General features: G+C 33.0%; 3 protein-coding genes across 4 annotated transcripts; 1 reads left to right on the forward strand and 2 right to left on the reverse strand.

Moving 5' to 3' along the window:
• The first annotated feature begins 2819 nt into the window (after nt 1-2819).
• LOC101222893 (putative ribosome biogenesis protein slx9-like) lies at nt 2820-8531 on the forward strand. The gene is made up of 6 exons (XM_004144298.3): nt 2820-3073; nt 6116-6201; nt 6295-6353; nt 6878-6927; nt 7826-7971; nt 8065-8531. Exons 2-6 carry the CDS (start codon nt 6182-6184, stop codon nt 8264-8266), a joined length of 477 nt encoding a protein of 158 aa, XP_004144346.1. The 5' UTR covers nt 2820-3073; nt 6116-6181; the 3' UTR covers nt 8267-8531.
• Nucleotides 8532-11718: 3187 nt separating this feature from the next.
• On the reverse strand, nt 11719-14654 carry LOC105435266. Of its 2 annotated transcripts, XM_031883950.1 has the most exons (3): nt 14352-14654; nt 12070-12106; nt 11719-11937 (listed from the first exon to the last, which is right to left on the reverse strand). In XM_031883950.1, exons 1-3 carry the CDS (start codon nt 14636-14638, stop codon nt 11914-11916), a joined length of 348 nt encoding a protein of 115 aa, XP_031739810.1. In that variant the 5' UTR covers nt 14639-14654; the 3' UTR covers nt 11719-11913. The 2 variants fall into 2 exon arrangements, with proteins under 2 accessions (XP_031739810.1, XP_031739809.1); XM_031883949.1 differs by having other exon boundaries at nt 11719-12106.
• Nucleotides 14655-17728: 3074 nt separating this feature from the next.
• On the reverse strand, nt 17729-25082 carry LOC101223125 (N-lysine methyltransferase setd6). The gene is made up of 5 exons (XM_004144299.3): nt 24921-25082; nt 24462-24834; nt 19710-19906; nt 18786-19056; nt 17729-18657 (listed from the first exon to the last, which is right to left on the reverse strand). Exons 1-5 carry the CDS (start codon nt 24929-24931, stop codon nt 18007-18009), a joined length of 1503 nt encoding a protein of 500 aa, XP_004144347.1. The 5' UTR covers nt 24932-25082; the 3' UTR covers nt 17729-18006.
• Between the last annotated feature and the right edge of the window lie 539 nt (nt 25083-25621).

Here is a 25621-nt window from a genome sequence, read left to right on the forward strand (position 1 = left end):
AACCATGTCAATTACTAAATAGCTTAGTTGTTATTAGAGTAAAATTGATCCATTATTTCTACTCTGCATGTCTCGTGTTCCATCATCAAGACTCATCAAACAACCTAGAATGTTAGTTTACTAAATTTAGGTTAATAATAAAAAAACTAATAATCAATAACACTTTATTAATAATAGTCAAAAGATTACATTTACTATCTATGAATTTTAGGACATAAAACTCAAAAATATAGTTAGCAGCTTTGTTGAGATCAGGAGATTAAAGACACATCTACCTAACTTCGACATGTAAATTTTATTTTACTAATCAAAGAACATGTAAATTTGCTCGTATTTGAACAATTACATTGGTATATCAAAGATATAGTTGTTATTCGTTTTGATGTAACTACGACAAAATGTATTGTTTTAATATTTTTTAGCATATTAATGTAGGGTTTGGATAGGTTTTTTTAGTATATTTCATGACCGTCTGATTTCTATTTATTTTTTATTTTATTACTATACGATTTTTTTACAATTGTCATGTGATTACTGTATGATTGCATGATATTAGATACATTGTGATTTCTTTTCGATTTTTATTTGATTCTTCATGTTATTTTCTTTAGATATTATGCATTAGATTTATGGTTTCAGGTTTATTATACTTTGTGATTTTCATTAGACGATATTTTGAAGTACATTGCAGTTTTTATTTGATTATCATGTGATTGAAACCTTATTTTGTGATTTTTATTAAACCTATCAAATATGCGAAAAAAATATAAGATGATCATATGACAATCAAAAGACAATTAGATGACTGACTAATTGACAAAATTAAAAGGCTTTCATATGGTAATTGGATTAAAATCAAATCACTATAAAAGGTTACTATATATTATACTAAGAATTAGACACGATGGATCTCTTTTAATATTATAATTAGCAAACACGAAGGTTTGGTACTTTAAAAATCTAATTTGGTGATTCGACATTTGATGTTGACAAAAGAGATAAATTGAATTCACACGAAGTTAAGGAAAATAAATAAATAAATGTAGTTGGCTTGCAATCTCTTACATTCCTTAGCTCGATTGTTGGTAAATTTTGTGAAGTAGTACATTTTTAGTTTTATATTTAAAAAAAAAAAAAACTCGTAAATTTATTTTTCTCGGTCAATTTCAACCAACCTCAACATCGAGATTCTTCTCAAACTTTAAAAAACCGTTTCAACATAATTTCTCGATCCATCCCGGTTGAGATCGTCACTAAGATTGTGGATTTTGTTTTTAAATTTCAAAATAAAGGGTATTCTCAAATGTTCAAAATACCCTTAAAAGCCCAAACATTAGAATATCGACATTTTCACCACACCTTGTTGTTTTCAAATTGAAGGGCTGGGCAATCCTTCTCGAATTTAGAGTCGTTCATGCTTTTCCTATCCTCAAAATATAACCTTCTTAATCAAAGAGCCTTGTGTCTGTTTAAATTATATTCTCACGTTTGGGTCATACCCCTATTATGTCAAAGTCCTCCCACCCAAAGGAGACGTTCTCACCCAGTAACTTAAAACTAATTGTGTTCTTTTACCCCTCCTCGACCTTTCTCAACAAAATGTAATGACAGAGAGGTCCATTAAACACCAACTTCACATCCAAGAAGTGTTCAAAGATGATTTTCTAAACATGTGAAGTTGCTCGAGTGTTAACTTGTTTTTTTTATACTTGACATGGTCTTCGATAGATGTGAACAACAGGTCAAGTTTGCAAGGAAGAAGTTCTTTGAATCAACTTTGGTCACAAAAGGCGTATGCAAAACACAAAAAATTGAATAAAATAAGTATTTTGTGGGTTAATCTCGCGACAATCTTGAGAAATTATCAAACAACATTTCACCGGGATGCCACACGATTAGGGTTTTACATGCATTATGTTTGGTAATCTTGATCCAATCTCGGGTGAAATTGACCTTGAGATTACCCTACAAAAAGCATGTGAAACTCATATGATCTTAGAACTTCTTCAACAAATCTTGGGAAAAATTAATAAAATCTCGACCAAGATTCATTATCTGCACTTACCAAGATTGATGAAAAGTCGAAAATTCTTTGAAGAAGTTCGAAATAAACAATAACATCAACTCAAATTAACTCAACATCTCAACAATAACTACATCAAAACACCAAAACTACATAATTTTCCATCTGCCTCATATTTCAAACTAAAAATTTAAAAACAAACTAAACAACGAAAAATATAAACTAAAACAAAGTAACTCCCTTTGATTGATTTGAGTTCAAGAATGACTTATTTAAATTTGGGGAAGCAAGAATCAGTGAAATTCGAAAGATTTGAAAGTGTTCTCGCTCAATTCTGTACTGAATGAGAAAGGTTTCGAGAGTTTAATGTGTTTTGTTGTTAAAGATTGATTTTATTAGAAGAGTTTTTCAAAATTTGGAAAGAATGTTGGAGTCGTTGTCAATTGACGGACAAAAACAAAATTAATTTTCCAAAACCATACTATTAATGAGATAGTTGCAAATTTAGCAATTAAATTTAAAATAATTAAGTATATAACATTTTAAAAAAATTGCAAATGTAGTAAAATTTGTCAAATTCTATCAATGATAGATCATGTTGTAAAAATTGGTCTATCACTTATAGATCATACGAGTCTATGAGTGATACAAGTCTATCAACTATAGTTTTGTTTTATTTACAATTTTTTTTAAATGTTGCTATATACTTAATTATTATTCATAAAATGTCTCCATTATAATTACCCAATTTTATAATATAAAATCAAAATAATGACGAAGCTTTAGCAATTTGTTCGTAATTTTCGATTTCACGCTTAAGAGTTTTAATTTCACGCCGCCTCAATCATCTCTCTCTAACTCACCTTCTCGTTTCGGGCTCTCATCTCACGCCGTCGCCGGCGTTCAATCTCTCTCCTTCTCAGTCTTCGGTCGTCTCTCCTTCTCAGAAGTCTCTCAATCTCCCATCTTTCAATCTCCGATCGTCGCTCGCGCTCGGCTCTCTCTCACCATGGCGTTGCAGGACTAACCAATCGGATTATTTTTCTCAAGGTAAATAACTTTTTGCTCCAGTTGGAACTTTTGGATGACATTTATGACCATATTTGAACAAGATCTATTCTATTGATTGTAGACATTTTGCCTTTGCTTTGGTAGTTTTATCATTTATTATCTATTGGGTTTCATTCCACTTTGTTTGAGAGGGGAGATTGGGAAAAACATTAAGTCAAATTGTCTTCGAAACTTACACTCTTATTTTCACTTAAAATAATGCAACCCGATGACCCAACCCAAGAAATAATGTTTGAGGCAGGATCACTATATTTTGAAAGATTGTATTTAGTAAGTATTTAGGAAGCATCTTAAGAGTTTGATAGAAACAATCATAATTTTTAAGTTGTTTTCATGGTCAAAGTGTCACACATAGAGTTGTAATTTGTAGTTGGTTATGAGTTTAAAAGTCACATTTAAGATACTTTTTAGGTTGGTTCGAGAGTAAAATGTATCACTTACACATTTTAAAGTTATGTTGAGATTTGATTCACAGTTTTACGTTGGTTGATTTTTGAAGGCATACTTAAGTATTTTAAAATTGTTTTGAGAGTTAAGTGTCACTTATACACTTTTAACCTTTTTGGCTTCAGCTATCACATTGACTTTGTTCGGAAAAGTATTTCTTTTCCACTCGGTCACAACTTGGAGTTTTTGAATTAAAGTTTAAGGTTATTTTGGTCGAGAACATTCCCTCTGAACCTTTTTGGTTTCAGCTGAGGTTTTCAACGAAATTATAATATTAAAATCTCGTTCTTATTGTTTTAGGGACATATCCAATAGTTTAGTAGCTGTTTAGGACGTCTAGTAAGTAGAATTCTACTTGCCGAAATTTTTTGTTGTGTCTTAGCATACTTCATGTTTTACTTATTTCATTAGAGTATATGCTTTATGATGATTTTTGAGCTGAATGTGTGATAGATACCTACATTTAGATAGGGCTAAGGGTAGTTAGTTATATAAGGCAGTTAGATGGTTATAAATAGGGAGGTGGGGAGGGAAGAAGGGCATGAAGAATTTGGTGAAGTTAATGGGCTGCAACACTCCTTGAAAGAAAGGAAGGGCAGAGGGTTAGGGTTTTTTTACTTGTTTGTTCTTTAATATTGTAATTTTCTGTTTGAGATATCAATAAAAGAGAAACACTATATCAGTGTTCTATCAATGTGTTGCTGTGATTTTGGATGTTAAAGCATGATGAGTTGTTAAGTAGAATTCTACTTGCCGAATTTTTTTGTTGCGTCTTAGCATACTTCATTAGAGTATGCTTCATATGCTTTATGATGATTTTCGAGCTGAATGTGTTGCTGTGATTTTGGATGTTAAAGCATGATGAGTTGTTAAGTTACAAGAGTATTGTGGTGATGAACATACTTATATGTTGACTTTTTTGGGAAAAGTATAACTTCTTTTAAGTTGTCACTGAGTGTGTGTTTAAATGTGATAATAAAGTATAGTCTAAGTCTAGAAGGCATGTTTAGGTTATGCAGGGCAGCCTATTTAGTGTTAGTTTGGGGTATGGGTATTTGTTAAGCCCCCAATCATCCACACGTACCAGAGAAAGGGAAAACGAGGAAAAATGGGGAGTATTGGTACGGAAGTGAATGTTGGCACAAAAATAAATGGTTACTCGAGCGGGGGCCATCTTTGAGGGGTTTATGAGTGGTTTTGGAAATTATTTTGAGGTTTGATCATTTTGGAAGCTCTTGAGACTTTTGGAGAGGGACGCAGCTCTTGAATTCTGCCCTATCTTCTCTTTATGTTTTTCTTCCTTCTTGTTCTTAGTCTTGTGCTGTGTTCTTGCTTTATATGAGTATTTGAGATTACCTTGTAGTTGTTGGACATTTTTCATTGAATATCATCTTCTGAAGTGATTGTTACTGTTTAGAGTTCTTGTTGGGTATTTTTCTGAGTGCAGGGAAGTCAATACTTAACAGTATTTTGATTGTGTTTGTAAATTGTAATGGTTGCTTTGCTATATATCCCACACCTTGTCCTCAAGGTGTGTTTGAAGGGCGATATAATGTGAGGTTTGATCATTTTGGAAGCTCTTGAGACTTTTGGAGAGGGACGCAGCTCTTGAATTCTGCCCTATCTTCTCTTTATGTTTTTCTTCCTTCTTGTTCTTAGTCTTGTGCTGTGTTCTTGCTTTATATGAGTATTTGAGATTACCTTGTAGTTGTTAGACATTTTTCATTGAATATCATCTTCTGAAGTGATTGTTACTGTTTAGAGTTCTTGTTGGGTATTTTTCTGAGTGCAGGGAAGTCAATACTTAACAGTATTTTGATTGTGTTTGTAAATTGTAATGGTTGCTTTGCTATATATCCCACACCTTGTCCTCAAGGTGTGTTTGAAGGGCGATATAATGTGAGGGTACTAATATGCTAAGCTTCAACACAACCTGCAAAACTAATAAAACCAGAACACATAACAACCAGAATTCTGGGAGGAAGCTATTGTATTGAATTCTTTCAACACCACAAAATAGTTCTTCAAATGATACCAGCCAAATAAGAGGGCTGTCCTCTCCCTAATGAACAGAGTTCATTCAAAATACATAACAAAGATGATAACCAACCCTAGTACAAAACACCCACATATATATTCCCTCCCCTTTTCTGCCACATTGTTCTAGGATCACTGACCTCTCTAACTAGTAACTACCATGTTGTCTATGTGGAATTTCCCTTTTTACACTTCTTCTTATACACTTGAGTAACGGGTGACCTAGCATAATAGTGGTACTTTTGGAACAGTAGTAGAGTAAGGGTGTAATGGTAATTAGATAGAGGTAGTTTCGTTATAAATAGGAGTTAGGTTTTGTAGGAAGGGAGGTCATATTTTGGTAGGTTAGTCCATGGCGGGTTGATCGTGGGAGAAAGACAACCCTCTCGAAAGGCTATTAACATACATTATTATTTTTTCATTGATGCTGCAATGCTATCTTTTGTGTTTTTCATATATTTTTCTGTGTTGGATACCCAACACTTTAGTTTATACTTTGAGATCCTAATATGATCCTACTTTGTGATCTAAGCGCAGAAGTTTTTGATTTGAGGAAATTCCATCTTTTGATTCAAGTAATCAGAAAACTCACAAGTTGTTATTATGGGCAAACCAGTCTCCCGGTAAGGCCGTATTCTTTGAGTTATCTTCTCTTATGTGTAGCTTCTTATTTCGTTTTCATCAATCCTAAGTTTCTTTATCCATTGTCCATGAAGGTCGGATGTGAAATCTAAAGCTGAACGCAAATTTGAGAAGAAGGTCCAGTTTTATGAGAGTGAGTTCGGATTTCTGACATTAACTTGATGGTGTTTGTTCCATAAGTTGCTTCACTGTCCTTGTTTCAAAAAACTATTCATCTATTGATTCTATCTGATTTGAAATAACTGGAGCTTCTCTTTTAAAGAAATATTATTTGAATACAGAAATATAGATTAACAAATGACAAAACATATTTGATTGCATACTGCTAATGTGATGCAAATTGCAAAAAATGCAGACCTAAATTGGCCACCTAGTGCAGGTTATCAAAAGAATACAGGCCTAATTTTACTTCAGTTGTCAGTTTTCATTCTAAAACTTGTTCTAGTACTTTTTCAAAGCAAATACCAATGTGTTTCAGTTGATTTTTTGATTTCCGAATAAATGAAAGGTCACCTTTCAGAATTGCCAATCAAGTTATATTTCAATACCATTTTGTTGTTTAGTATCTTCAATTTAACTCTAGGGATGTTTATTTTCATTTTTGAGCGTTGTTTCTGGTATCATAAACAATTACATGTTAAATCTGGCCACATGCAGGAGTTGGAGAAACTATTACTACCTTGAATGCTCAAAAGAGTATTACTAAGGTAAAATTAGATATTCATTCTATTACTTTGCGGCTCTATATTTCCTCACTAATTATGGCCATTCAGTTTTCTTATTATTCCTTTTCATTTTTGTCATTGATGGCTTTTAATACTCTTCCTTTTTTATTATGTGAATAGTTCTCGAACAATCTTTTGTTTCTCCTTTTTATCTTTTAAACTAACTGTAGCTATAATCTTGTACGACATAAGCACAATCAACCTCATGTATCCATTATAGTTAGTGCCATCTAATAATAGTTTGTGTCAAAGTTAAGCCAAGCTTTTTTTTAATATGACCAAACGTTAGAAGGTTATACATTAATCATGGAACCACATAAACACCTATATGAGCTCTGTCAACTTTATGCTCTGTACATAATATATAGATAAAACCAATATAATACTAATAATTGCATGAGTCCTAGGTTTAGATCTCATGCATTTATTTTTAATTTTTCCTTCATTGATATAAATCCTCCTGCCAATAAAATTTATTTATCCGTCACTACACATAAACATAGTTACAAGGGTTTATTGGTATACCCTGAAAATTTCATCCTCTACTATGATGAATTTGACGTGGAGTGCTTCAATCTTTCTACTTTACTTTTAAATTTTAACATTTGAAAATAGTCATTTTAGTTACTAGCATAATTGCTGGTTCAATAATATGAAGTGATTGTCAATAACGAGGAACTTAGGAATTGGCTATAGTTAGAATAGGAGCATTTTGATTGGTTCAGTGTTCTAATTCCTTGTACAAAGTATCCCCCTCCCCCTCAAACCCCCCCCAAAAAAAAAAAAAAGAAAAAGGAGAGAGAATAATTGATGCATTTTTTGTCACCATGCTTTCATTTTGCTCTTTTAGTAATATTCTAAAGTTGAATATATGTAACAGAAGAAAAACCATCGAAGACGTAAAAGAGACTTGAAGGCTTTTGATCTTTCTACACTTTCAGAGTTTCTTCCTGGATTGGAGGCGACAAAACAAAAACCTTCTGCAGCCGAGTTAAAACTAAATTGCAAGTCTAGGCTAAAATTCATGTAGGTTGCTTGTTACTTGTTAGCAATTATTTGACATGTTTTACAATTTATCCTTATTTTATGCATTATTGTAATGATGGTTCATTTTATCAGATTGAAGGAGAGAAAGCAAATGGGTACTGTTCTTAATCACCCTGTGTTTCAGGCAGACCCATTGAGAGCTGTTCAGCTACATTTAGAGGGCACACAACCAATTGAGGAACCGAAGAAAAAGAAAATGAATAAAAATGGGAGCAAAAAAAGGAAAGAGAAGAAGTCAAAAGCCTCGGCAAAACCTTCATCTATGGAGATGTGACTAATCTTCTTTTGCCATGTAAGCCTCTTTGGTAAATACTTACATGCTCATTTTGATCCGTGAGATTAACTTGTTTGTTATCATTAACAAGTTGATCTCGCTTGAGCTTTGAATTTTCTCCTGGAATCAGATTCCGGTAGGCAATTCTTGTTTTTGAATGCATAGGCAACCCACCTTCATTTTGTTTGTTTATAGATAGGAGCAGCTCCCCTGCAAACATTGTCATGATATTTTAAATATTATCTTTGACTGAAATAATGGTCTATTTCTTCTTCTATAAAAGTACAAAAAAAAGAATAAAAAATCAAAAGGTCTAATGTACAAATAATTCTTCACCCTCTCTATCAAACTAGAAAGAAAAGAAGAATTGGGTGGTATAAGGTTTGTAAGTTGGTATTCTCCTCATTTCCTTCAATAATTATGTTTACATAGCTAATTATCACCCAATTCCAATAGTAAGTAATGGGTATGAGTTTTTAATATTTTCTTTTTTAGGCGTGTTTAGGGAAATGTCTGATATAATATGGAGGGTTAGAGTTATGATAAACTTAGGATTATGATAAGATGTGTTTGGGGAAGGGTTAGGGACAAAATGTTATGATAAGATGTGTTCGGAGAAGAGTTATGTGGGTAGGGTTATGGTAGTCTTATGATAAGATATCTTTGGGGGAAGAGTTATATGGGTAGTATTACGAAATTTTTTATTTTTTAAAATTTATATTATAGATCTAATACACAAATTTTTATACTTAATTTACTCCATCGTCTTGATTTTTGTAAAATAATTTGCCTAATTTTCTTTAGATGTGATGCTCATTCTCAACATTTTTTTAGTAATCCTTATTTGCGAATAACTTATTTTTTTAAAAAATTCATATTCTAAATCTAATACACTAATTCTATGCTACTTTTAAAATATCAACTTTAATTTTTATTCTTTGTAACTGTGGTTTATATACTTTCAAAATATTCATTTTAGCAATAATTATTGGGTAAAAAAATCATGAACCTACCATCCCTATAACAATATGTTTCTTATGTTAATTTAACAAAACTTAATTTAATAACCAAAATAACATTATGAAAGTGGCGAAATATAGACAATCACCTTTAGGTTTGTTGAAATTACGGCCTCCATTAATTTTTAATTTAATAAAAAAATCTTATAGTTTGCTAATTGTTGTAATCAATTTATGGCAATTTGTTAAAACTATACCATTGAATTGAATCAAAATAATCTTAATTGAACTATACCATTGAATTGAATCAAAATAATCTTAATTGGTATAGAATCAAAATCTTAATTTCATAAATATATTGATGTGAATTCTTATTGATTGAAAGTAATTAAATTTCATAAATATATTGATGTGAATTCTTATTGATTGAAAGTAATTAAATTTTTAATTGTGTAATTTACAATAAATTATCTAATTCAAGAGTAAAAGAAGAAATTAAAATTTTAATAATATAATTGTACCAAATTTATAACTTAAAAATAAGTGTTTTTAAAATAAAAGTAACAAAACTCATAAGTTTATAGAAACTATAAATAAAAAAAGAATTAAATAGTATTTAAACTTAAATGGATTAATTAAAAAAGAGAAAGAGTTGAGAAATAGTTGGAAAAGAGGTAAGGAAGGGTTGAGGGGAGAGGTGAGAGGTGAGGGATAAAACTAGGGTTACCATGACCTTCCTCAAAACATGGGTTGAATTATATAATCCAATCCCTACCCTAAACACACCCTTAATCTTTTACACAGCTCCTACCACGTCAACTTATATCCATCGTTTTTCCAACAAATAAATAATTAATAAGAGGAAATTTGTCAAAAGATAGTACATTTTACTTAATATTTTACTTAATATTTTGTAAATAGAAAAATCTAGTGCAGTAAATTGTTCTTTAGTGATTTTATTCTATAAATAGTTTGTCAATTTTTTTTACTTTTTTTTTAAAAATCATAAACAAAATCTCTTTCTTAAATTTTTTAAATAATTTACATTTTTATCTCCAAAATTTTGTACTAAGTAATAATTTTTATAACCTTAGTCCACAACAAATTAATCTTTATACTTTCATATTTGAAACAGTTTAGAGGTCTAAACCTCGAGAAGAATTAAACTAATTTCTATTGTCACGTAGTTGTTAATTTTAGGCAATTAAAGGAGCATTTGAGACGATGAAAGACTTATGAGAGGATAAAGATTATAATACTCTGCATATGGAGTGTTGTATGTTATTATAGTTTACGTTTGAGGTCCAGGCTATTATAGTCTGTTTTCATCGTTTGCTTTTGGATATAGACTATTATAATTAACGCAAACGATTATAATTTGGATTTTTTACTATTATTTTGACATATTTACTATACATAAAATACACATTTTTCTAAAATTAATTTTATTAAGTTTTGTAAATTATAATATTCATTTAATATTGAGTTTTCCACTGCACAGCAAATATGAATATCCTTTTATATGTAATTTTATAAATATGATGAAGAAACTATCAAAATTGGACACGTGTCTCATACACGTAATTAGGTTTCTAAATTTTTACATAATTTCACTTTCTGTTTCTACCAATCATATCTCACTTCATCCTAAATTAAATTATCAATTTTTATAAGTTACCATATGGACTAACATCTCCAATTCTCAAATAATCCTGTAATTCTTTTTAACAGAACGACAAATACACATTTTCATTGTTTCATGTATAAATTAATTAATACTCAATAATCAATTAATTCTCATCATTTTACATAATTAGTTTTTATTGACCACAAATTCTCTCTTAAAATGGTATAGAAAAAATATTATACCGAAACGAGAAAATTCTATTTCTTTAATAGAATAATTATTATGTAAACTAAATATGAAAATAAAACTTCAGAATAATAATATTAAAGCATAATTTGACAATTTCTTCGACCCTTAAAATTCATCCTCATGAGGTTTTTCTATTAGAGTTATTCTTTTATTCTATTTTCAAAAATTCAAATGCATTCATTCTAAAAATAGAACTCAATTTTAATTTATTTTTCTGAGTCTTAATATTAGCATTATTAATATTTAAATAATTTTTTAAAATAAGCCATAAGATTATAAAAATGTGAACTATATATAAAAAATATGTAGAAAATATTTCAATGACGCTTATAATAAAGGTTAACTAATTCCATCCATTGATGTTTTTCTTATTGTTTTAAATGAAACCTTACTTGAATTTTTTGTGATAATATAAACACTTTCATACACATACCACAAAAAAGTGATCTAATAATTATTAACCCCTGAGACCAAAATTATTATCAATTAGTTGATGAGTAAAACACCCATGTTCATTTCATTTACACAAACCTTCGTGAAAAATGATAACAATAGAATCAAAAGTCCACTTTAAAAATCAATGATAAAGAATTAAATAAAAAGAAAGAAGATGAAAATTGACTGAGTCTAACAAGTAAATGTCAATATCAATTTGGGAGTGAACAACTACAAAATAATACAAATCACTACTTATTACTGAACTCAAAAGCTATAGAGGAGGAAATTAGAGATGCCATGATGAATTTTGGAAGTAGAAGCTGCAGTGGCATCATAAAGAAGAGTGATAGAATAGTTTTAACCAAATTTATATTTCAAGCCCTTGTGCTAACTCTGCCCTGCATGTTGCAGCCAAAAGAAAGTGTGCAGAAGAAGATCAAATGGCAAAATACATTTTTTGAACCCATAGTTTCACAGGAAAAGCACTTCAAAAGTTCTAAAGCAGTGAAGAAATAGAATTGCTTGCTTACCTTACCAGAATAAGCTCCATATCCCGAGTAGCTGTAGCTGAAATTCAGTACAAAATGTTATTGGTATATCTTTTGTAAATGAAAAACAACAATGTACCACAATGAATTGAGAGACATGAAATGATGGTGCTAACATTCGAAAGCTCTGGTGTGGGAAATTAATGGTAGCATGAATAAGGGCAGGAAGATCACACAACAAGTAATGCAAATTTCAAAATTGTCACAAATTACACAAACCCAACCAAACAATAGAACAGCCCTAGAACAGAAACACAAAACATAAAAGAGAATTAAAACATATGCCATACTTGGACATGATAAACAAGAAATCTCTCTGTGACGAAGAATTGGAAGAAAGAGATTGATTATGGGAGTAGAGAAGAGGATTGACTTAGGAAGAAAATAAAAGGGAAAAAAATTTGTTGCGTGTCTTATTCTCTTTGGAGTTCATATTTTCGTTACAGAAAGATAGGTGAAGAAAGGGAAAGAACATCCAAAGAACACACTTATGAAAGTCCGCAGTCCTCTTAAACTTAGCAGTAGGTCGAGCTATTCAAATTGCGTAGTGGGCATTGTAACCTCAAATTTAACATGGAGTCGTGCGAAGCAAAATTTACAAATGTTATCGAATATCTAGAAAATTGGTTTCTTAAAACCCAAGAGAAATTTCCACTTCGTCTTCCAATACGAACTCACTGTAGCAATGATCAGATGGACTAGAGGCAAAGAGACGTCGTGCGTGGTGTTTGTGCGCTTGCAATCGTCTTCCTCGTGGACGTTTCTTCCTGCTTTATGGTCTATCGGTGCTTAATTGGGTCTATTCGACCGACTTCCGTCAAGGTTTCTTCCACTTTTGATTTTGTTAACAATGGTGGTTTTTCAAGAGTGGGGAGCACAACGAAGAGTGTTGCCGAGGAATTGTTCAATTGGAGCTGTGGGGAGATGCTGTGAAATGGGGTTGTGATTTTAAGCTCAATTCGTCGAGAGAGTGTTGTTTGGCTTGCAAAGCCATGTGTGATGATCAAAGTAGATGTGTTGGTGTGATTCTTGGATGTTCTGTGATGTCAAGAGAGAGATTCTCATTCATATTTCACAGTGAAGAAGTTTTTCACAAAATCAAAAGAGATGAAAGGAAGTGTGAACATCTCTCCTCTGTATGATGAATAAGAATTTCTCCATTTCATTTTCTACGAAGACTATTCTCTCTTATGGAGTCCACACTTGGAGGCATTCATAATTCTCAAGGAGCTTCCAGCTCCACCGACGAGAGGGAGTGGTCGGCAACGAGTTTGGAGTACCATTCGACAGTGAGAAAATGGCATGAAGAAATTTTATCAGCCGAGTTTGGAGTACCATCCTGAGTTGAATCATGTACGTGACTCTCTCTCAGTCGAGATTGTGGTGTTCGAAATTTTGGGTAAGTTGTCAAATTTTAGAAGAAATTTTCTCCTATTTAATTGATTATTTAATACTAATTTATGCATTATAGTTATTTATAAATTTAGCAATTTTAATGGATAATAAGTAAGTAAAATAAAAGGTACAAATGATAATTTATTCATTGCATGATTGGAAAATATAATGCATAAGAAGTTTTGATTAATTGACTTGATGTGACACATTTATTTGGTAAATATTTGGGCATAATAAATTGAAGGTTAATAATATAAATAAACCAGTGAACAACTTAGGAAATGGTGATGAAACACCAACCAAATGCACTTAGTGCCTTGGTTGCTTCTTATGAAGGCCCTAACCCTTGCCCTAACCCTTCTGCATATAAATTTGCCAAAGAGTGGTAAGAGGAACAATATATTATAAGGACATGTCTTGAAAAGGCAACCAAACAAATGACGAAATGGGTAAATTAAAAGAGATGATCGAAGGAGTACCAAGTGGGTGACAAAGTAATAATAAAATTCCTACCAAACCAATTCAAGTCACTTTGCAAGGCACACACAAAGGCTTAATCCAAAAGATAAGAAGACTCATTTCTTATCACGGAATGAGTGGGAAGAACAACATATCGTCTCAGTTTACCATAAAAGATATCTTTCATGTGAGCATGTTAAAGCCTTTCTATGAAGACATAGAAAATCCAAGTTAGAGTGAACCCTCTCAGCTTCGATTTTCATAGAATCAAAATTCAATAAAAAGGTTAAAGAAATGTTGGTCGAACAAACGATAAAGTGGAGGGCAATTACCATCTACATGAAATACTTAATTGTATGGGATGGTTAGCCTAAAAGCGTGACAAGTTAGTTGGAAACATGATAACTTACTTTGGCAATTCTTGGACAAAATTGAATAATTCAAGCCAAGCGTAATAAGGACATTGCGAGATTGAGTTGAGGAGGGTGTCACACCTCAAAATAAGCCCCACAATAATGAAAACATTTTTGCAAGACTCCCCAGCACAACCAAGGAGTAGTTTAATCATGCCCCGACAAAGTCCAAAGGCATCAGGAGTAGCTCGTGCTATCGCAAGTCCTACACAACCAAGGTCATATGCACATGGCCAAGTGCGTGGGGATGTGCGCGACCATGCAGTGCACACGACTATGTGCATATGACCAAATGATGTGTGTGCCTATGATGATGTGCGAGTTCCTTATGATTATACCCTTGTTCAAGTGACTCCAAAAAATATGTAGAGACTTTAGAAGCTTCTAGAATGTGCGCAACAAGTTCTGGAGTTGCACATATGTTCTAGGCATGTTTGGAAGGCCCTAGATAGGTCCACACAACTCTAGACGGTGCTTGGTGGTTCTAGAATGCTCGTGAAGGCTCTAGACAAGGCTAGAAGACTCTAGAACATAATAAAGTGTGATGAACTAGGCCCAAACCTATGATCACAATCAAAAGGCAACCAACACTAGAAGTATCTGATGGCGTCTAGAAAGTTCTTTTATAAGTTAGAATGCTCGTAGAATCATTTGGTAAGTTATAAAATGACAATCAATGACCATCTAAAGGTAGTTAAAGGCCATTATGTCGGTTAGGCTTGTCTACAAATAGCCCAAAAGGGGCGTTTGTAACCATCTATGTGAAGCATCGATAAAACTCATTCAACCATTCTCTCAAACTCTTTTACTCACTTTGGCTGTTCTCTCTCATACTCTCACAAACTTCTTTGTGCCCTAGCAATTCTAAAATCTCTAAAGACTTACTTTTGTGCTCTTTAGATAACAAGGACACCTTTGTGTTGCACGCCTATAGGCACTGTGCTCTAAAATGTGTAACAATTGCTAATGTAAGTGTAGCCTAACTGACATTTGTATATTTTCAAAGACAAAAGTTTCTAAGTTTAAATTCTCCCACCTCTAAGTTGTACTTAAAAAGACCTTAATTTTTTTTTTTAACAATTACAGTCCATATCATGAAAATTGTATCAATTTTACTAAGTAACCATTTAAATAATTATTATTGGATCTTAAATATACTTTTACCATAAAGACTAGATCGTGGGAAAATATAAAGCATAAAAACTAAATAGTATGAATAAGGATCAAACTTAAGAAATTGTGAACTTTAGGACACAAGGTAAGAAGTTGATGATGTATAAATCAATACTTTATAGTAGTGGGACCTACCAATTCCTTGGGTTTTAAGAGTGCAATTTACAACTCCTACTTTACAACTCTTATTTCACAAGTGCTTGGGCTAAACACACTCTAAATTGATATTTATTAAAGTTGGAGTCTTAATTCTTACCAATTTAAAAGTAATGGAAATAAATGGAAAAATTGTCAGAAATAGCACATTTGAGTTTTCCATTTATAAAACTAGCACCTTTTATGAAAAATATTTTAAAAAGTTCTTCTAGGTCCGTTTGGACAAGATTGATTGCCGAGATTTGGTTAAAAAATGAACTTTTTTCAACTTATCGATTGTTTTGTTCCTTCATTTATCTTGGTAGAGATCATGGCGAGTTTCTATTAATCTTTTCTAATGTTCTCAAATATTATACCAAACCCTATATATTTTTTATTTTCTAAGGGATCTTTAAAAAATACAACAAAACAGCAAAATATTTACGAACAATTTTGAAAACGAAAAAAAGCCCACAGACCCACAATGTAAAATACCAAAAATGCCCTCGTTAAGATGACACCCACACACATAATATATTTGGTAATCATTTAGATTTTGGTTACACAATCGTTTATATTTGGCTACCAAAATCTAAACAATTTTTTTCAAGACTTTTTGGTACACGAATGTTTAGATTTGATCGTTTAGATTTGACTATCAAAAAATAATTAACTTTTTTTTTTCAGATTCTTTGATAGTCGATCATTTAGATTTGGTTACACGATCGTTTAGATTTGGCTAGAGACTTGTTTAGATTTGACTACACAAACCTAAATCATTTTTCCAAGATTCTTTGATATACGATCGGTTAGATTTGACCGATCGTTTAGAATTTAAATGTGACTACATGGGTACCAAAACCTAAATCTCATACCAAGTCTAAACAATCTTGTATCAAATTTAAACGACATTGTATCAAATTTAAACGATATTGGTATCTAGTTTAAACGACCTTGTACCAAATTTAAACGATTTGTTAGTGATAATGGTCTATCTCTGTCTATTTGAGATAGACAGCTGATCATTTAAATATTGGTGCACGATTGACGATTGTTTAGATCCTATACCAACATCATTTAAATTTTGTGCCAAGAAGAAAAAAAGAAGATGAGAAATGAAGAAATTATGAAAGAGAAAATAAAAAATTTGATAAATATTTACCTAAATAATCATACTATTGTAAACTAGTGAGGAAATAATAATATGAAAAAATCAATAATGTGAAGAGGAGATAAATAGATCACAAACAAGAAAAAGAAGTGACAAGTCGTTCACATTAGTCAAGAGCAAATCTGAAATTTATAAAAATATCATGAGATTTTTTTACTATGTTACTCGAGATTTAAATATTCTGGTGTTTTGTTTTATTTATGAAAATTAACTTTAAAAATAATAACTTTAAAAATTTAAATATCTTATCTAATGATTTTCTTTTTCTCAAAATTTAATCTTTTTTCAAAAATTTCTTTTTCCAAAATTTAAAAATCAAATGCAGTCATCTATCTAAAAATCGATATATTCATTTGGAACTTGAGCAATTCATATCATCGTCGAAATAGAAATTGACTTAAACAATTTGAAAATTACATAGGATTCCAATATAATATTTGACAAATAACTGAATTTAGAATAATTTTGAAAGTATATAAGATTTGGAAAATTTTAAAAAAATTCTTAAAATCTGAATGGATGTATCCCGAACACCAAAAAAAGAATTGATTTTTTAACTAAATCTTGGTGGTCAATCTTGTTTAAGATGGATAAAAAAACAACTATGTAAACAATTTAAAGAAGGATGCAAGTTTTGAAGATGAAAACTTAAACAAGGTAGTTCGACAATTATCTAAATAAAAGGTTAGAACCTAATGTGCAACGCTACATTATTCTTTCATGAAACTTCACAATTATCACCTTAACGTTTCTTGATTCTCGTTAATGAAAACCTTTATATAAAATTCTTTCATTATATTTTTTTTGAAAAAGAAACCCTTCCAAAGCAATTTTTTCAAAGGAAACAGAGAGGTTTAGTATGTTAAGAAAACAGCATTTTGCTTCTTCAAACAAAAATCAATGAATAACTGTTTAGATATTTATTTATGAAAGGTTTTCTTCTTTCAGCCATCTGTCTTTTGAAAGAAGGGTAGCTACACGGCTCAACATTAACAGCTCCCATAAATTAGCATCACTAATGATAAAATTAGGAATAAAGTTGAAGATCCAAGAAAAGAGTCACTGTGAGGAGTAGAATAATTCAAATGAAAAAACCAAAAGTGACTGAATGAAATTTGGAGATAAATGAGCCGAAAAATTAAGAAGTTACTTGTTCAAGTGTTCTTTCCTTGTTCAAGTGTTCTTCCTCAAAGAGGACCGCCTTTCACTAGTTGATAACTGACCAGCCACAGCAGCATAAGATCTGAGTTTCTTGAGGATCGTCCTCTCGCTTACACGCAACATCAAAGAATGATACAACTTCCTATTATCTTGTATGCCACACAACGTCTCAAGGTCTTCTTCTAAATGACTTGAACCATGTAAAGCTTCACGCATATCTGCAAGTGACACAAGAGCTTTACGAACATCTTTGGTAAGCAAAACATCCTTCCTAATTTTTGAATCTTCAATCCACATGCTCTTTCCCTTTTGATACAACATAACACCACTAAAATTCCCAGAAACTGATATAGTTAGATCAAAGTGATTAAATGCATCCTCTGATAGCAACATTATGTATATTAATATCAGTAGTTCAGTTTGTGGTTCCCCATCGTATGATATTTCAAAATATTCAATGTTTTCATTATCACAACCATAATACTCCAACTTTCTCCATAATGATACTCTTGCTCTACTGTATCGCCTGGAAAATAGAGATGAACACCAATCAATAACTAGCTCCAAATCAATGTTCACGATATCGTATGGGTTATTTGCTTCTGTAAATCCATATCTGTGAAGCAAAGCAGCATTTCCCAAAGACCCATATGTATTGAACACCTAACGTGCAGCAGAGGAAACAAAAAAGTTATTCCAAACACTCTTAGACTGAATAATGTTTTCCTACCAACCATAAACAGAGATCGACAAGATCTAATTAAAAGATCATTGAAAGATTGAATTCTAACCTCATTGCCAGCTTTGACATTCTTCACCATAATCATCTCAAGCGTTGTAGGATCATCTCTGAGATCAGAAGAGTTTGAGTCAGTATCATCTGCATTGTTTGCCTCATTTTCAAGAGAATCTGATCCTACTTTATCCAGAGGAGAATTCCAGCATTTGGACTCGTCATCATATGGATGCACATCATTTAGTTGAGAAGTACTATCATCGGACTCAACGTCAGAAGACACCAAGGTAAAATGTACATCCTCAGCATTGGTCTTGTGGTTAAACCTGAATTCATTGAAATGACAGAGTGAGAAATCAAAAACTTTTTATTTTTCAAGGTCAAGTTTCTTCAATAACCCTCGAGCCACTCTTGGCTCCAAAATCAAAATAATTGTGGTTTATTGCTTGCTGTTAAAGCAGTTGAGGCTCATCCACAACAAGCAACTTCTTTAGCTATATTTTTTCAGCTTCTTAAGGCTTTTTCCTAGTGTTGCCTTATTAAATTCAATGATGAGTTTTCTGTTACGGATATATGCTTGTTAAGGCTCTTTCACAACAAGTAACTTCTTTGGTTGATCGTTTCAGCTCAGCTTTGTCTTAAGGCTCTTTCTTAGTGTTCTCTTTTCAGATTCTATGACGGATTTTCTTTTCAGAATATATGCCCCAATTGGAATTCTTAAAAAGATGCTAAGATTTAGAGAAAAATGTGTTGGACCTTAATGGCTTAAATGGGCAGAGTGCAGACAATGGCTTAAATAGGCAGAGTGCAGACAGTGGCTTAAACCATCGTTTCTTTTCTTTGGGGGGGTTACCCATTTGGCCAAACGTTTGAGAAGTGAGTGCCACTCACTCTATTGGCCATAGGTAAGCGGTGCACAGAACAGAAATTGCAAGGAAGTATATAAATTGATAACAATATAGAAGATGGATTAACTTACAGATCTGCCAAAGGGACCATTCCAAACCCATGAAAGTCATCAATATCGAAAGATCTAGACGAAATGAGGCTCCTTGCAGAAAAATATTGTTCAATGCCAAAAAATTCTGGACTGAACATCAGAGGTGCAGACATCATAAGAGGCAGGATATTCTCTTTCCAGTCCTCATACATAAGAGTCTTGTCCTCTTTCACCGTCTGCCTACATGTGTAAGAAAAATCATCTACATAGATTGCCACTTCACATTCACTGCATCATTACATTATGAAAACTTCATTTCTACAAATACAAAATAATGAACAAAAATACTTCAAGGAAGTGAAAACAAAGCCATATGACATTTAAGTATCTTCTTTTGCCAATTAAATTATTCCGGCTGGAATGTTCAACAGATTTATTATATAAAATTTAACTTGTATAAAAGCAACTGGGACTTTTGTATTATCTCACATACATCGCTCTCTCTCCAGCTAAAAGAACCCTTTCGAAAGATATAGTTATCACCCTTCAGTCCTTGACCTGTTGAGCATGGCCACCACTAAGGAATAGCGTATCGAAAGCTTCTTTCATCACCTTCTCTTAGCCTAAAAGAATCAAGAACTTGATTGTTGAAATCCCCTTGTGAATCAGAATGTCTTCCTGGTTAATAATCTGGAAAGACAATAAGAATAGTGGTGCAGTACTGGAGTTATGTTACAGACTTGCCAGGGATGCTAGTCTGTTTTTGGCTTATTCCCCCTGCTTTAATAGTTTTCTTTTAATATACGTATTGTCCGGACCTCAAGTAACCTCACAGAATAACCTGCTAGATCCCACAACATTTGGGTGCCAAGGAAATGAACCAATAGTGCATCAGTATAGTAGGAGAGGAAAGAATAGTACGGGCAAGGGAATTGTAAGGGGTGGGAACCACTCGGGAGAATAATACAAATATTCTCAGAGTGCATTGAATAAGTCAGACATTGGAAAGTATCTTCTTGGGAGTGGGAGATAGGGAGCTAGGGCTGATCGTCTGTGATTGTGCCCTAATTATTCTACTGTAATTCTACTGTTCGATCCATTACTACTACAATAAAGATTGATACCTTTCATATCAATATCAGAGCAATCAAACCTGGGAAAAAAGCATCCAATATGGCGCAGAAACAATTAGAGGAGAAGATTGACGCAAACAAAATCAAAACTTCGATGATTCGTGTGGAAAATCACAAAGTACCGAAGATGGAAGAATCCATGAAATCCTTATCGAAGAGCGTGGAACAACTTAATGAACAAGCATATAGTCAACAGCGTAGTTTTGAAGAAATGAAGAAGTTGTTGACAGATCTCTTGACTGAGATCGCACAATCGGGATTAATACACCTTTGAATAATGAACGAGGCAAATCAAGCGGAAGTAAGAATGAGAACTAAATGCTGACAGGAATGATTGCAATTACAAAGAGGAAACATCAACTTTAGAGAAGAGATGGGAAAATAAATACTTCATATATTGAAATTTTGGGTGGCCTAATCGGAAATGCCACAACATACAATATTGTTAAAAAATAGTCAAATATGAAGATAAGAAACTAGTGCTAAAGTTGCTACTAGCAGAGGTATCATCGTCAAGAAGATAGAGTCCCCTGCTATGCCGAGTAGTGTCAATCATCCTCCCTGAGCTCAAATCTTGAAATGAAACATAATCGGGTAAGAAAGTAGCATTGCAGTTCAGCTCTCGAGTTATCTTGGTTATAGAGAGCAAATTATAGGAAATCTTAGGCACATGTAGTGCATTATGGAGGGATAACCCCTCAAAAGGAAGAATTTGCCCCTTCCCAGAAATTAAAGCCAAGGAGCCTAAGCTATTATGATCTTTTCATTACCCGCAAATAAAATATAAGAGACAAAATTCTCAGAGGAAACTGTCAAGTGACCTGTAGCACCTGAGTCTAGGATCTAAGGATTTTTCCATCGATATTGATATGACTAAGGGACTGAGACATACAACAACGACGCCTAGCTTGGAGGGTTGACTAAGACTGTTTTGGTTTGCAATAAGGCCAAATGGTTGAGAGGTTCCAGCAGACTAACTCATATAAGCACACAATGAATTTTATTTATCATTTAAGGACAGTTTCTTACCTCCTGGAGGATGACTATGAAGTTTCCAACACCGATTCTTGGTGTGCCACTATTTCTTGCAATGCTCACAGATATGGATCAATTTTCCATTGTTCTTCTCATTATCGTGGACAAAGGATCTAGAATGGAAGGCAACAAAGTCAGTAGTAGGAGTAGTCAGAACAGTCATGGCACTTGTACAATCTTCTTCAAGACAAACTTCATAACACCTCCATTAAGGAGGAAAGAGTTCTATTCAAGTATACGACCACAAGCAATGTCAAACTTGGGGTTGAGACCTGCAAGGAAGTCATAGATCCAATCAGCTTCTTCAAGTCGCACATGTTGTATGTCATCATTCGGAGTATCCCATACTGTCTCTCTGCACAGGTCTATCTCTTGCCAGAGTAGGGAAAGTTTATTGAAGTAAGGTTACATCAAGAGTTCCTTGCTTGCAATCATGGACTTGTTTCCTCAAAGTATACAAACAAGAGGCGTTTTGAAACTTCAAATAAAGTTTCTGAGTAGTGTCCCATAGATCCTTCACAGTTGCTACATAATGGTTGATCATCCACCTAAAGCTGACCAAAAATCACGGCAAAGAATCCAAAATTGTCAGCCTTGAATTTGAATAGCTTTAATTTGTCACGTTCTAACTCTAAAATCTCTAAATGAAGCAATCCTTTGAACCTCTAATAAGCTCTGCTAAGACGTCAGAATACCGTTTAACTGACTCTCTAAAATAACCAAGATGATCTGAGCTTCAACATCTGCTAAGTGGACTCGTTTGTTCTCAATCCAAGCATAATAGTATGAATGAAGAACCTTATAGTTTACAACTTCCATTGTATCTAACAGTTGAGAAGTTGAGCTGTAACTGAAAAAAAACATCAGAAGGTTGCTGAAGAAATGCTGGAGGTGATGTCCGAGGGTGGAGATGGAGCACATGGTTGCCGTATAATTTTTCGTGGAAGATGGGTTGAAGGGAACCAATCGAACAGAAGGGAGGAGAAGAGAGGAAAAAAGGGAGAGAGAGAGAACTTACCTCATCCATCTTCCTGTTTGGAATGAGGAAGATTTTTCCCCAACAATTATCTCATGAGAGAAAGCTTATTGAAGAAGTAAGTTTTGTGTTACATAAATTTGGAATTAGAGTGCCTTTGAGAAAGGACCTAATAGCAGTAAAGAAGGCTCACGTGACTTCCAGTGATGACAAAGCATAGTCCATCAATGACATCAAAATCCTCCTCCCCCCAAATTCTCTGCACTTCCTTAGAGCGGGAGTGTCTGGAAGAATTCAAAAACAACCAACTTGAACTTCACCAAATGCTGAAGCTATTCCCAGCTTGAAAACTAATATAGAAACCATAACTTCTTTAAAGAAAAACGGTAAGGCTTAGTCCGAAAGATCAGGATAGTTCCTCAACATTAGTTCCTTTGGACAAAACCATCTAGCTTGACTTCAACGAATGAAGAATGAGGTGGTATTGATTTCAATTACAAACTACATTTTCCAATCAAAGAAGATAATTTGGAAAGAATAATGGGTGACTTATTTACTTTATCAACTTCACCTTTTGAAATAGGTATCAAAACCATCTGTGAAGAAAACCTCTGAATTATCATCAACATATTCTCATTGCCTAAGAATCCACAAGCTCCTCACTGCTTACACTAAACCCTTAATTATTGTCAAGATATTTAATTAGCTTTAGCATTTTTTTGATAATCAATAAACATATGGTCACAAGGAAAAGCATACTCATATCCTAAATATTTACCAAGGCCCTAATAGCCATAGAGTTCGGAAGTATGTTTTTGAATTGGAGAGTTGTTTAGTTTGAGTTATGAAACCTGACAACCTGTGCTTAGAGTGTTAAGGTAGTTATTATAAGTCAGGTATATTTGTTGTAGTTTTTTTTGTAATCTTGAGAAGTTGGTTTACTGTCGAGTGCAGTTTTTTTTTTTGTAGTTCTTTCCACTCCCTGAGAAGGAAAATGCCAGTAGAGTGAGGGAGTTTAGACCTATTAGTCTCATAATGAGTTACTATAATATTTTGGCTAAGGTTCTTGCTAATTGTCTAAGAAAAGTGCTCCCTTTGACTATAGTTGAGACCCAGGGAGTCTCATAAACCCTGAATAATCGATAAGATATCTAATTGTGCTTGAGAATCCACAAGCTCCTCACTACTTACACTAATCATCTACTACTAAAAGATGTGCACAAGACTCCTCAATAACATCAAAGTTCATCTCTAAAAGTTCTTATATGGCTAGTCCTACTTCGAGGGTAAAAAAGAGGATAAATTACTTCAACTGAGTAGAGAAGCGGGAACCTTTTCATTACTTACCTCCACAAGACCATGAAGTTAATCAAATTTATTGAACGGAAGAGAAAATTGAAAATGGAAGCAATTGTCTTATAAAAGAGGGGGCAGGTGAGGGACAAATCAGTTGATGCAGGTAAATGGGTGTCATATCCCAATAACATCCAGATTAAGAAAATATGTTCTCTTTTGGTTGAACAAATGAGTAAATAGCACAGTCACTTCAGAGAGTTGCAATTACAAAATTCAACAAAACTAATTCCTTTAATATTAATAACTCCATACATGAACTTAAAGAAACAGAGAAAAAGGAAGTGGACTTACCTTGTGTAGCTCAGTTCCACAAAGAAACTGGTCTACATCTTGCAGAGACCAAAGCAATGGCACGCATTCTTTATCAGGCAGAAGCTGGAGGTAGCCAGCCCAATTAGAGTTCTCCCCTAAACTTCTCTCATACATGAGAGCAACCGAAAGCCCCAGATAGCCACCCAAACCGACTTCTTCTATAATGGAAGAGGCGCTGGTGGTCTTGACGGTGAGGCAAGCAAGTTTAGGAACGTTTGCAACAACATCACCTTCCCGTAAATCGTACAAGGCTTTGACGGAGATTCCATTGTCGGGAGTATCCGTGAATTGAAGAGCATCGCTGCATTGTATGCCTTGGGATGTCATCCATCGCTTGAAAACTCTCAATCGCCTGATTGTAAGGGAAAAATGGAGAAAAATAAGCAAATATTCAAAACTTGAGAAGAAGAAAAGAAGAAAGTTGATCGGTAGGATAACCTGGAAGTCATTGTTGTCAGCTAGGAAGGATCTGGTGACTGCAGTTGCAGGCCGTTGAGGACCAACGATTGCTTTGCTTTACCATTTTATTTTTATAATAAATAATGTTTATAACGAAAACCACACCCTTAACCTAAACCTAAGGGGGCGGCAGGATTTTGAAATTACAAATGAGATTTGATGGGGGGTTTTTGATGTCTATAGATTATGAATGCTGTGCCTGGCTCGACAAATTTCTTATCTATCTGTCGTAGAATTTGCTATACGTTGTAAATATTTTAATTTTTGTATATCAAAATTTTAGTTAATTTTTTTCTTGTACTTTTATTTTAATTTGTTGACTCGGTTGGCTTTCATGGCAATAACATAAAAATGAAAATTTTTAATATTCAATAATAATAATTTTGATTAGAGTTTCATTAATATAAATGCTCTAATTAGGAATATTGCAAACCATTCACATAATATAATAAGTCATGTAATCAAATGAGTTTACAAAGGTTTCAATTGAGCAACATTAAAAAGGGGCTAATCGGTTTCAAAATAAGCCTAATCAAAAGGATCATGTAAAAGTGAAAGTCAACTAAAATTACATTTAACCATAGTTATAGTTATTTTTTTATAATACACATGTAATGTATTTTAAGTCGCTTTTGTAAAAATGTTTAAATAAAAATTAGTATTTTTTTAAAAAATATTTT

Source organism: Cucumis sativus, chromosome 4 (assembly GCF_000004075.3).
Source record: "Cucumis sativus cultivar 9930 chromosome 4, Cucumber_9930_V3, whole genome shotgun sequence".
Classification (NCBI taxonomy): domain Eukaryota; kingdom Viridiplantae; phylum Streptophyta; class Magnoliopsida; order Cucurbitales; family Cucurbitaceae; genus Cucumis; species Cucumis sativus.

Bases quoted from the DNA above. Each gene is read 5' to 3' on its own strand.
- LOC101223125 (XM_004144299.3), bottom strand. The intron at 19,907-24,461 runs GTAAGTCCACTT...ACATGTAGGCAG, and splicing joins GTGGAACTGAGCTACACAAG to ACGGTGAAAGAGGACAAGAC. The intron at 18,658-18,785 runs GTTAGAATTCAA...GCTGCACGTTAG, and splicing joins ATGTCAAAGCTGGCAATGAG to GTGTTCAATACATATGGGTC.
- LOC101222893 (XM_004144298.3), top strand. From the start codon at position 6,182: ATGGGCAAACCAGTCTCCCG. The intron at 6,354-6,877 runs GTGAGTTCGGAT...GGCCACATGCAG, and splicing joins GAAGGTCCAGTTTTATGAGA to GAGTTGGAGAAACTATTACT. The intron at 6,928-7,825 runs GTAAAATTAGAT...TATATGTAACAG, and splicing joins CTCAAAAGAGTATTACTAAG to AAGAAAAACCATCGAAGACG.
- LOC105435266 (XM_031883949.1), bottom strand. From the start codon at position 14,638: ATGCACATAGTCGTGTGCACTGCATGGTCGCGCACATCCCCACGCACT. The intron at 12,107-14,351 runs GTAAGTTATCAT...ACTGAATTTCAG, and splicing joins TTTGTCCAAGAATTGCCAAA to CTACAGCTACTCGGGATATG.